This window comes from Lepisosteus platostomus, chromosome 12, assembly GCF_059453375.1.
Source record: "Lepisosteus platostomus isolate fLepPlt1 chromosome 12, fLepPlt1.hap1, whole genome shotgun sequence".
NCBI lineage: Eukaryota > Metazoa > Chordata > Actinopteri > Semionotiformes > Lepisosteidae > Lepisosteus > Lepisosteus platostomus.
In genome coordinates, this window is record NC_142622.1 from 4,536,262 (window position 1) to 4,547,919 (window position 11,658).

An 11,658-nucleotide genomic window follows, 5' to 3' on the forward strand; every position below is an offset into this window, starting at 1 on the left:
AACTTGAACTTGAATCGGAAATGATCACACGCTTCGAACTCTCCCTCCGGCCAATGCGCTTCCAGCACACCGTATTTAGCCCGCCCCCTAGCCAATGGGCTCTCGGAATTGTCGCATTGAAGGTTGACCGTGCTCGCAATCTGATTGGTCCAAAGTTGGTGCACAGTATTCCGACTTTAATTCCGAGACTGAGAGCTTGACAGTGCGCGTCCAATACAGCATGGGGAAGATTTTAATTGTAACAGCTATTGCTGGTGTCCTGTTAGCTTTTCTGGGAGAAAGATACATGACGTTCAGGTACGTTGCGGTCTTATGGGGGAGCTGCGTTTAACGTTTAAACAGTGTAACAACTACTGTAAGTGAATGTCTTCTCCAGATACACTGCGCATTGTTCCATTTAGCAGGGTGATAATTCTTTAGTACAACAACCGACTAGTCCACTTCTACTTTTTGAGCATTGGATTTAAATCATGAATTCTTTACAGTTTATTATCTCACAGGAGTGGTTCTTGTTTGAAAGCTAATAGAGATATTCTTAAAGAACATGCTGTGGATGGAAAATACAAAAATGTATTCAGATTTAGAAGTAATTTGCCTGACGTGAGTGAAATGAAATGCTTTATCATAATATTAATTTACTCTCACATGACACGAGATAGAAAAGGTACTGCCGATTTCATTACACGGAAATCTGACAATAATGCATCTATGGTCAGTCAGGCTCTTATTTCTGTAAAAGGTTGCTGCAAAGCCGGAGCCTATTCCAGAAACAGGGCGCAACCTGGACAGATAGCGAGTTCATCGCAGGGCACACCTGCACAAACTGAGTTTAATCTAGCCAGGAGACACCAGTTAATCTCTGACCAGGCACCCCAGAGCGACTGTCATCTTGTATGCTACGTTTTGTTATTAACGAACTGAACCGCTCTGTAGACTTGTTGAAAAACTAGTTGCAAACGAATAAGACACTTTAAAAAAACATTTAAAAAACACAACAGACTTTGTGGTTTAATCGAGTGCGCATTTGAGCTACAGTATGAGCGTTGTTCGCAAATGAAACCCCAGAGGCAGTTAGTTTCCCCCTTTTTCTCTTAGCTGTCCGTAGCGCTAGTTTATAAGTGTGCATGTGTTAATCAGCTGTGAACCATAAAGCAAGCCGTTATCGAATTAGTAGTTTCCTTTGCTTTTCCCGTGAACAATATCATTTTGACAGGACCTCATTCCTTTTAAACCTGTGGTGGACTAATTTACCAGGTGCTGTTTGGGTGGAGTCTGTGCGTTCTCCCCGTGTTTGTCTGGGTTTCTTCTGTGTGCTTGGTTTCCTTCCCACAGTCTGGAAAAACTGGCCCTGATGTGAGCGTGTGTGTCTGTCTGTCTTGCGCCCGTTGCTTACTGGGAAAGACTCTTGACCCCAAGAGGCCATGTACTGTATGTATTGGATAAAGGGGTTAGAAAATGGATGATTGTATAGTATTTAATTAAGTGTAGCAAGTACAGTAAAGAGCTGGGTAGCAACTACAGTATGGGATCATCCCCATTTAGTAAACTATTTTGGACCGCTGACATTGACTTTGTTTTAATCTGTGTGCCTATCTACTGTGCTATGGTTGACTTCATTGTGCCTTTGTGAAACTGAGTGTAACACATTACAGCCTGGATTGTGCCAGTCTTTAAAACTCTATTAAGAATCTCACTTTTATGTTTTACTGCATATTGAACTACTGTATAATGAGGAGTTGTGTAGGGATGGTAAATCATAGAGGTAAATAACTGACATCCATTGATCAGTTATCAAGTAAACAAGATGGGTAGCCACTTGTTTGTAACTTTTGCTCCTGAATGTTCCTTTGTAGGACAAAGTTGATGGCTTCCAGAGATATCATCTCAAATCATCTTCCGAACTGTGTCTACATTAAAGGCCTTGGTGAGTGTTAGTGTTTAGCACAACACAACATACAGTACTGAAATATTAAAAGAGCCAAAGTCCTTTGAATTTTAAGAAAGACAATGTTTGTTAGAATCAGTGATGATAGTTTAGAATTGTTAGTTTAGCTCAGTTTTAGGAAGTTTAGAAAGATTTGTACAATACAACTCCTCATGTGTCTATTGCTGTTATCAGAGATGTGTTATGTGTCTATTCAAGTATAAAATATGGCAAGATTTAAAATAGTTTCTACTCCTGGTTCCAGTGTACTTTTACATTTAATGTGGGTCGATCCTTCTGATGCTTCTTAAACTTCCTCAAATTCTTTTTCTGCAGGTCAGTGAGCCAAACAGCAGGGCTGAGTCCTCTGTTTCCATCTAACAATGCTGTGGCTTTGTGAGCTGCTTACAATAAAAGGAAAACCGATATTAATCTGATAATTAGCAAACAGGAACAACACCTCTAAGGCTGTGTCAGTTAAAAACAAAAGATTTTGAGACTTTTTAAATTAGCAATTCAATATTCATACCCAGTTCTGAAACAAATGTGGCACTCATGTACAGAATTCTCATATACCGTACAGTACCTTTTTACATGCTTCATGCTGTATACTGTTCATCATACTAGATGCAGATAGGATTCAGATGTTCAGAGGTCACACACATTGTTATTACATGGATCAGTCACTAAGCAGTAGGATGATGAGCTGCAAGAGTAGCTGTGATACTTAGCAGAAGTATTCCTCACCTTTTTTTGTCACGTTTTGTTAAATTACAAATGGCGTGCTCACATTTTATAAAGTGAATGAAATCAAAACATGAATGATCATTCTGAACCTTTTTATGGCTGAGAGAAGTTAAATGTCACCAAAAACTGAAAAGAAAAATAAAAAGCTCAAATATTTCTGATTGCATAAGTATTCACCACCCTGTGTCAATATTTGTTGGAAGTACCTTTGGCAGCAATTAGAGCTGTGAGTCTTTTCAGATAAATCGCTTCCAGATTTGCACATTGGGCTGTTGCAATTCTATCCTGTTCTCTTTGCAAACTTGCTTAAGCCCTGTTGAGTTGGTTAGAGGTCATTGACGGGCAGCAAGTTAGCAATAGATTTTCAAGTGGGACTTTGACTGGGCCACTCAAACACATTCATTTTCTTAATCCTAAAACACTCCAGTGTGGCTTTGACCTGCTGCTTTGGTTGATTGTTCCACTGAAAACTGAGGTTTCATCCTCGTTTAACATCTTTAGCAGACTAAAGCAGGTTTTCCTCTAAGACTTGCCTGGATTTGGCTCCATCCATTTTCCCCTGAGTCTTGACAAGCTTCCCAGTTCCTGCTGATGAGAAGCAGCTCCATGACATGAAGCTGCCCCTGCTGTGGTTGACAGTAGGGATATTGTTGACTGAGAGCTGTTGGGGTTGTGCTAACTTGAATGTGTTGCATTTAGACCAAAAAATTCTGACTTTGTCTTGTCTGACAATGACAAGACCCATTGATGTATCACTTAAATGCTTTTCTGCCATCTCATTGTGGGGTGCGAGATGAGCTTTTTCTATGGCTTTTTAATGCAATGAGCCTTTTCATTTGGCAGAGATTCCTCTTTGTCACTCAGCTTTGACTCATGGACGCTTTTTCCCCATCTCAGCCATGTTGAACTCTGTAGCCCTTTCAAAGTTGCTGTTGGTGTCGCAGTTGCTTCCCTAACCAGTTTCTCTGTTGCCCGGATGCTCAGTTTGGAAGGACTTCATCAGCTGGGCAGCGTCCGGGTGGTACGATTCACTTTTCACTTCTAAATGATTAGTTTTACTGTGTTAAAAAGAGATGTTCAATATCTATGAATGAAGGCACATAATAGGAAAAAAAACATGGTTTAGCTTTGTAACCTCTGTTTCCCTGATTATTTTGGTCACTTTCACAAGATAAATCTCGGATCATAATGTAAATTACAGTCTGCAATAATAGACACATTCTTTTAACTATACTGTAGAGTGTAACCCAGTTAAAAACCCAATGTACTTTTCACATGATGTACGTATTTAAACAGCGTATACAGGTGAGATGGAAGGGGTAGCCTCTTCAAGGGGTAGTTCAGGTTGACAATTTTTTTGATGACAAATTGTGCTCCAGAATACGTTTAAGCAGCAGTGTCCAGCAGTCTCCTGGATAAGTAAGAGAAGAGTGATATGCAGTCCAGTCCTTACTGTACCTTAACTGTGATGAACATCATCTGGTTGCAGTACGTTTAGTATTAATTCAGGGCAGTGGTTAATTGGTTGTGTGTCTTGCAAGGGAAACGGAGTCTTTACTTTCTGTACACAGTACTGGCCATAAAATACCCTTTATTTTTAAGAATTACGTGGAAATAATTCCATGTTAAGGTTGTTCCAAGTTAAGGCTGTAGGTGTTCCACAGATAACTGTGAAAACCAAATACAATTACATGAACCACAACACATTTAATTTCATCCTGCTGAAGAGCTGTTTGCTTGCTGAAAGAAATCATTAGTTTGCACTTGTTAGCTCCTTGTTCTTCAGTACAGTATTGTTTGTTTCTGACACTAACCTGCATGTTCACTCTTGCTGTAAAGGAGGAATACCTCCATGCATTTTCTAACCCCTTCTTCCAATTCAGGGTTGTAAAAGAGCCAGAGCCCGTTCCGGCAAGGGACAGTTGGCACAAGGCTAAGTACACCCTGGGCGGGACGCCAGTCGATCACGGGCACACTCAGACACAAAGACAGACACACCCACACCAGTGTCAGTTTCCCAGAAGCCGGTTAGCCTACCAGTATGTATGGCAGGAAACCAGATTGCCTGGAGGAGACCCATGCAAACACAGGGAGAACATACAAACTCCATGCAGATACTGTAGCATCCCAGGAATTGAACTGCTGTGAGGCAGCAATGCTTACCACTGCATGGGGAAATATATTATATTTACACAGTAATTGAGGTAAACAAAGAACAAAAGATATCCTTACTATGCAATTTAGTGGTACAGTACATACTGTATGCATATTAAGCAGGATAAATGAAATTGACATGGTTTGGTCCTATAGAATATTACAGTATGTAGTGCAATTGGTTTACTCACAGAACAGCTAAGTGGAGTACAGTACATAGTATTTAAAGTTAGGATATGATGTTTTCAGGGGGAAAAAAAAACACAGCAGGACTGATATGACTGAGAATTTGTAAAAGTTCTTTCCTCATTTTATCGTTTTCCTCATTTTATAATGGCCGCTTCTTTTAAGCTATATTCATAAAAACAATGTAGATGAAGTATTTACTATACATATTTGTATAAAAATGTCATGTGTTATGTTCCTTTTCTGAATAGAGCTGTTTTAATTTCCTTTTTTTTTTCTTTATGCAAAGAATATGGATCTGAAGATCTCACCATACTCCCAGGCGGACTGGCTCTTATTAGTACAGTAAGCCTTTGCGCTTACAGTTTGTGCATGTTTTCTGTTGTTTCTTACAAATCACCAACTTTGGTTTCTGACAGATGTCTGAAATCTAGATTGTTTTAAAATATTTTTCATGTTTTTTGTCAGCCTAAGAAGTGAAGCATTTTAGATTTTATATTCAAATTCTTAGAAAGGAAACTAGCGTATTTTGCAAAGTTCACTTTTGTTCTACAAAATACTGTACAGGTATATGGGATAGGTCAGGCCAAATTTAAAAATGTAGTTTCAGATAGGCGAGTTCTTTGTTGCTTCGTCAAACGTTTTGTTTTAACTTGGATTTTAAAAGTACATTTAGACATTTTCCGTATATATTCGATCTATGTTATCTCTTCACCTTTAGTCCTAGTGAACGTTTAATATTGTGATTGAGTCATAATACCAAAGACATTCTAGCCTGTTAAATCTCATTTTAAACTGCTAATAGATCTTGTGTTTCTTGGAATGATCTAGGGTTTGAAATATCCTAACCTCAGAAGGCTTTCTGATGATCCGGGAAAGATCTATGCTTTGAATTTGGAGGAAGGGAATCTTAAACCCGTGGAGCTGAAAATAAGTCGAGGATTTGATCTGGATTCCTTTTTCCCACATGGAATCAGCACGTTTATTGATGAAAAAGGTAGAGTTGGATAGATTGATAAAAAATAAGAGTGATCAGTGCTCTAGCAGGGTGTGGGTAACATGGCTGTCTGTTCTTGTAAGGAATACTTTGCTACTGGGTTCAAGAAAGAGGAGATCCGGGGTTGTTTAGTTCCCAAACATGTTGCTGATTGTCTTTTAGCAACACAGCATTTTGTAAGTAATTTAAGTCTCAGCTGCCGAGGCTCTTCAGGTGTGAGGGAGAGAGAGTAAGGTGACAGGCATTTAGAGCCCAGGAGAAGAAAGGACAGACTACTGTAGGTGAAACTGGGCTCACAGATGAGAAACCGTGTCCACACAACAGCGAACTGGAAGGGCTGGGGGAGACTTAACCATTTTGATATTTTTTAATTTTTTGGTTATTTGTAGAAATGACATGTTCTGTATTACTATTTGCTGTAAATTTCTGAATCTCCAGATCAGACAGTGTACCTCTTTGTGGTAAACCACCCTAACTTCAAAAGCACGGTCGAGATCTTCCGATTTGTTGAAGAGGACAGCTCCCTGACTCATCTGAAAACTATTGAGCACGAACTGCTTCACAGGTATGCTTACATCTGCCTTGAGTTTCATCATAATGATATTGATTAGAAATTGTTCTGTGCAAGTAATGTGACATTATTCTCGTGTTGAAAAACAATCACTGAATTTATTGAATGCACATAAAATCACATGCGGAGATATGGTCTCCAGACTGGCGTCCCGTCCAGAGTGCTCTGCCTTGTTCCCATTTCTTGCTGGGATAGACACTGGCTCCCCCGTAACTCTGAATTGGATAATAAGTGGTAAGAATATGTATGAATGGGTATGGTTTCCAGCATATCTGTCATTTGTTCCATTTCATAAACTAATATTAAAATGGCTTAAGGCAGAGAAAAAGCATCAAAATATTATGGAATTTTATTGCAGTTTTCCTGCACCAATGTTTAGAACAAAGATAGCAGAGCTTGCCGACTCAAATTAGCTGTCATACTTAAATCAGTGGAATCATTTCAGTATGATATTATCATAGTCTTTGAGTATGGTTTCCCCGAGTGCTATGCCTTCTGAAATGCATGCAGGCTAGGTCAGAGTACTCCCCTTGATCTCTCCTTCCAGGAAAGGTCTTTTGTTTTCCATGAGAAAGGGTGAAGGGCTCTTAGCTTCCCATCTCTGAGGGCTGCCTCTCGTGGTCGCACACACTGTAACACGAACAGAGCTTGGTTCCACACGGGAAAGTAGGAAGAAGAGAAATCCCAATTTTTTTTTCTTGGAAGCCTGCTTCAGCTGTGAGGGAGGGAAAGGCAGGGAGCAGGAATGTAAAAGGAAGGTGCGTGTAAGAAAGACATAGGTGGTGAGAGAGCATCTGAAAAAATGGAAATCTGGGAGAGAAATTCCAGGGGAAATGTGAAAGTCCAACGCCTTGAATGGATAGATTAAAGAATTGAAATCCTTTTCCCCTAGCACCTGAAGAAGGCTCTTCAGCCAAAACTGTGTGTTCTTTCTTTCTATATTGTATGTGGAATTCTCATCTACTTGTTCCTTTGAAGTTTGTACAGTAAACTGACTCTGCTCACAACTCTGATCTCTTCACACATACAGTAGTACTGTACATCACTACTAATAGCACCACCCTTACTACTGTCCTTCAGCACAGTATTAACCCTAAGCATAGAGGGTTCGGCACAGTAGCAGTAGTTTCTTATCTCTGTCACACTAGCTACTAATCTCCGCTTCATGTTTTGGAAAACGATGATATCAATAATAAAGTCTTCACCCCAGCTAGGAAGACTGAAGGAAAATGACTAAAAGATTTTTTCTTCACACTACAGGAAACTTTCCTGCACTACGTGCCACTGGGTTAGAATCTAGAACCTCTCTTTTGTCATACGGTACATTTTTTTTCAAGGTAGCAAAATAAGTGTCGTATTTGGAAATTGAAAACTTGCTCATAATTTCACTTTTGCATCAAATTAAATTAAAATCGAACAATCATTATAGGCAACATATGTTACTGTTAACTCCTTTGTATTATGTAATGCCTCTGTTGATTTAATGTGCAGTATTTAAACATTCATTATCTGTTCTTGTTTCCTGTCTTTTATTAGTGTGAATGACATTGTGGCAGTTGGACCAGAAAGCTTTTATGCGACTAATGACCACTACTTTACAAATGCTCTGTTCTCTGTGGAGTACATGATTGGCTTAGCCTTGTGCAATGTAGTGTATTACAGCCCTGAAGAAGTGAGGGAAGCAGCAGCAGGGTTTTACTCTGCAAATGGAATAAACATCTCTCCTGATAAAAAGTAAGTCACACAATAAAGTTTGCACTTGTTTTTAGCACCACGAAGGTCTGAAAGCATGTACTGTACAGTAAGAGATGTGTACCTTGTATATACAGCATGGAATCAATAACAGAAGTCTGATTGGGATAACAATAGCAAGTTCAATCAGCTGTCACTAATTGATCATCATTCCTGACGTCATTTCCTCACAGACAATAGAAATACTGCACAGAAGTTCTCCCTCTCATTCATGTTTTTGCATCCCAGCTCCACCCCATCTCCACCTTTACAGCTGCTCCTTGGTCACTCCTCTCTCTGCCTGGGGGTCCCAGCCTCCTTGTCCTCTGGCTAGGAGGTCAGCCCTCAGCCAAGCGGGAGACTAAAACACTCAGTTAACCTTTCAATAAGATTAAGATGTTTATGCAGTATCTTAAATTTGCTCCCCTGGGGATGAATGACTTATTTTGGATTGAAATGACATAATCCTTTGGTGTTGTTGTTCAAGGTGAAATACACATTATTAGTTAAAACAAGTACACAGATGTCTTTGTCTGCATTTCAGAACAAAGGTTAAGGATAACAAAATTACACAAGCACGTGCAATTAAGTGTTAACCTGATCAAAATCACTGTTTTTGAAACCTGGTTTTTCCATGGGCAAATCTTTTGCTTTGCAGTAAGCACTTAGTAGAACAGTTAGTCAGTTCGTCCAACTGAAACCCCAAACCAACACAACCAATAAAGCAACATACTGTAATGTAAAAACAATTTCATTTCAGGCACCTTTATGTGGGGGATGTTTTTGACCACGTTGTTCATGTCTTGGAAATACAAGAAAACAAGACTTTGGTGCCTCTGAAGGTAAGTTGAATCACTCTTGCAAGGAATTATAATATTGTACCTAATTATCCAGAATCAAAATCACTAATCATTCTGAATCTCAACACAGTGCTTTCTGTGGAGAATTCAAGGTGCTTCGTTTGTAGACTCTTATGATTGAGTCTACAGCTAATGTAAAGCGCTTTCTTCTTCACTAATTTGTTTTACATGTAAAATATAAACGTTAGTTCTCTCTGACTGTAGACAGTATAGATTGTAGGAATTCCTTGAAAGCCATGAAAATCCTTGATCTAGAACAGAAATCTGGTTCCAGAACAGAAAGGACCTTTTTCTAATGTGTAAAAGGAAGTAACTGTATTCTAAACGTCATTTTATAACGTCCCATGATTCTACACTTTTCATTATATGTCCTAACTGCTTGTTGATCTTGTTTATTATGTACCCACATTGTTTGGTTTAGCTCGCTGGTTAATTCTCATAGAGGCCTAAATCCCCTTCTTTGCACAAGGAACCAGCTCTGCCTTAAGAGCCAGTTGAAATTCTCTGGTTAACAGTATTAATGTTAATGTACTGCATTTCTTAGGTTGTTGGAACGATATCATAAGTTCAAGTTGAAGGATTACTTCTAAGAGCTACTCGTTCTTCTAACACTTATTCTGTACCTCTGTTATGTCAAAATTATTAAAAACCAAATTTGTTAAATAAATAACACAGAAAGTAGATGTGGGAACATTGCCTGATAACATAGAAGTGGACTCTGTCACTGGAGATTTGTGGCTGGGATGTCACCCTAACGCCTGGAGGCTGTTACGCTACGATCCTGAAAACCCACCTGGATCTGAGGTTAGTAGGAAGCCTGTGTAAAGACCACACCATGTGCTTTTGACATATATTACAGCACATCAAACTGCTTTGAAATATTTGGGGATATCAATGGGCCTGGTCAATTATTTACATCTCGTTCAGGTGACTTCATAAGAAGGTACAAAAGTCGATCTAAGACGGTACAGAAATTGAGTTTTTCCCGAGGGAATGCGTTGGTGTTGAGAGATTATTGTGGATCCAGCACAGCTTGTTTGATGGTTATTTATCTTGGGAGTAGCACTTACTGTAAGCCAACTGTTTATTTATTTTTAAAATGTAATATATTCCTGATGTTTGAAGAAGTTTGCACTTTTTTATCTTGCAACCTGTTCCACATGGTGCAGCTTTTTTAACTTAGTTTACAGATCCCTAAATTAGGGCATAATCTTATCAATACATAAAGTTTTATATGAAATTGGCCACAGCCTGTTCTTATGGGACCCAAGGAGATGGATCAGATCTGAAGTAAACACAGAGTGCAATAAGTTTAATGTATAGACTCCCAGCAATGCCCAGATAGTGTGAACTGTACTTAAAAAACCTATATTTTTCATCTTTTGTAGGTTATCCAGATTCAGAACATTCACTCAGAAAAGCCAACTGTCACCAAAGTGTACGTCGATGATGGTCATGTTATTGAGGGTTCTTCAGTTGCAACTCCATACAAAGGGAAGCTGTTTATAGGAACAATGTATCAAAAGGCAATCATCTGTGACCTGAAGTAACCTGTCTATGTGCCTCAGTGTAAGCAAAGATTTAAACTTTAAAGAATGTTTGTAAATCAGATTTTATACATGCAACACAGAAATGTGAATTGTGAAACAATTATGGGATGACACTGATAGTTTTTTTTTTACTCCAGTAGATTTAACAGATTTAAATTTACAGAGGTATAGGTTCTGTATGTGTCCAACAGCACAAATATTGCAGAACATGCAGACATATTCCAATGTATTGTTTTTTGTTGTAAACACTACAGAATTGTTGTGGAGTACCTTCTGTAGTTCTGTTAAAAGCTGCAGTCTTGTGAGTGTACAGTAAGTGCATCAGGGACATTCAGGAAAGGATGGAGAGAAACCCCAGGCAGCTCCACTGCCATGTGCCACTGTCTTGAGGACATTAGACTTTCCAGTAATTCATTCTGCTCAAGTGATGCCGGCTTTTTGCTTTGAAGCTTTCAGATAACAGTGCTATAATGCATGTTCATGGTGCTTAATGATTTCATCATACACCTCAGCATCAGTGTGTGTTTAATGTGATGTAAGCATGTCATACTTGTATAAAGTATGCTGGGAGCACCATCCTTGATTTTTCAGTCAAGTATAAACAAATGTGCTGGACAAGAACCTGCTGGCAACTGTCTGAGGAACACAGCCTACTTTCTGCTGAAACTCTCCTGGATGGTTACCAGTGCATTTTGCAATACTGAGATAAATGTAACACTTGGAATATCACAATATCCAGCTGAGTATCTTTTTTGGCACCAAGGTTGAAGAAAACAAGTAAACAATAAAAAGACAAAAAGTTTTTTTTTGTTTTCGTGTTTGCCTTGAAATAAAATGTGAGATTCTGTCATTTCTACTTGAATATCTTCTTTTTCATTATGTTTTAGACCATTTAGATGACTTTAAACAGGAGAATAGTTTGAGATGCTATTCTGATG

The 11,658-nt window shown here is 38.9% G+C and overlaps 1 protein-coding gene across 1 annotated transcript; it reads left to right on the forward strand.

Moving 5' to 3' along the window:
- Positions 1-140: 140 nt before the first annotated feature.
- Positions 141-11,576, forward strand: LOC148650897 (serum paraoxonase/arylesterase 2-like). Its single transcript, XM_088600530.1, has 9 exons — positions 141-297; positions 1,854-1,924; positions 5,301-5,356; positions 5,843-6,008; positions 6,447-6,573; positions 8,116-8,313; positions 9,071-9,152; positions 9,846-9,974; positions 10,559-11,576. Exons 1-9 carry the CDS (start codon positions 221-223, stop codon positions 10,718-10,720), a joined length of 1,068 nt encoding a protein of 355 aa, XP_088456656.1. The 5' UTR covers positions 141-220; the 3' UTR covers positions 10,721-11,576.
- The last annotated feature ends 82 nt before the right edge of the window (positions 11,577-11,658 follow it).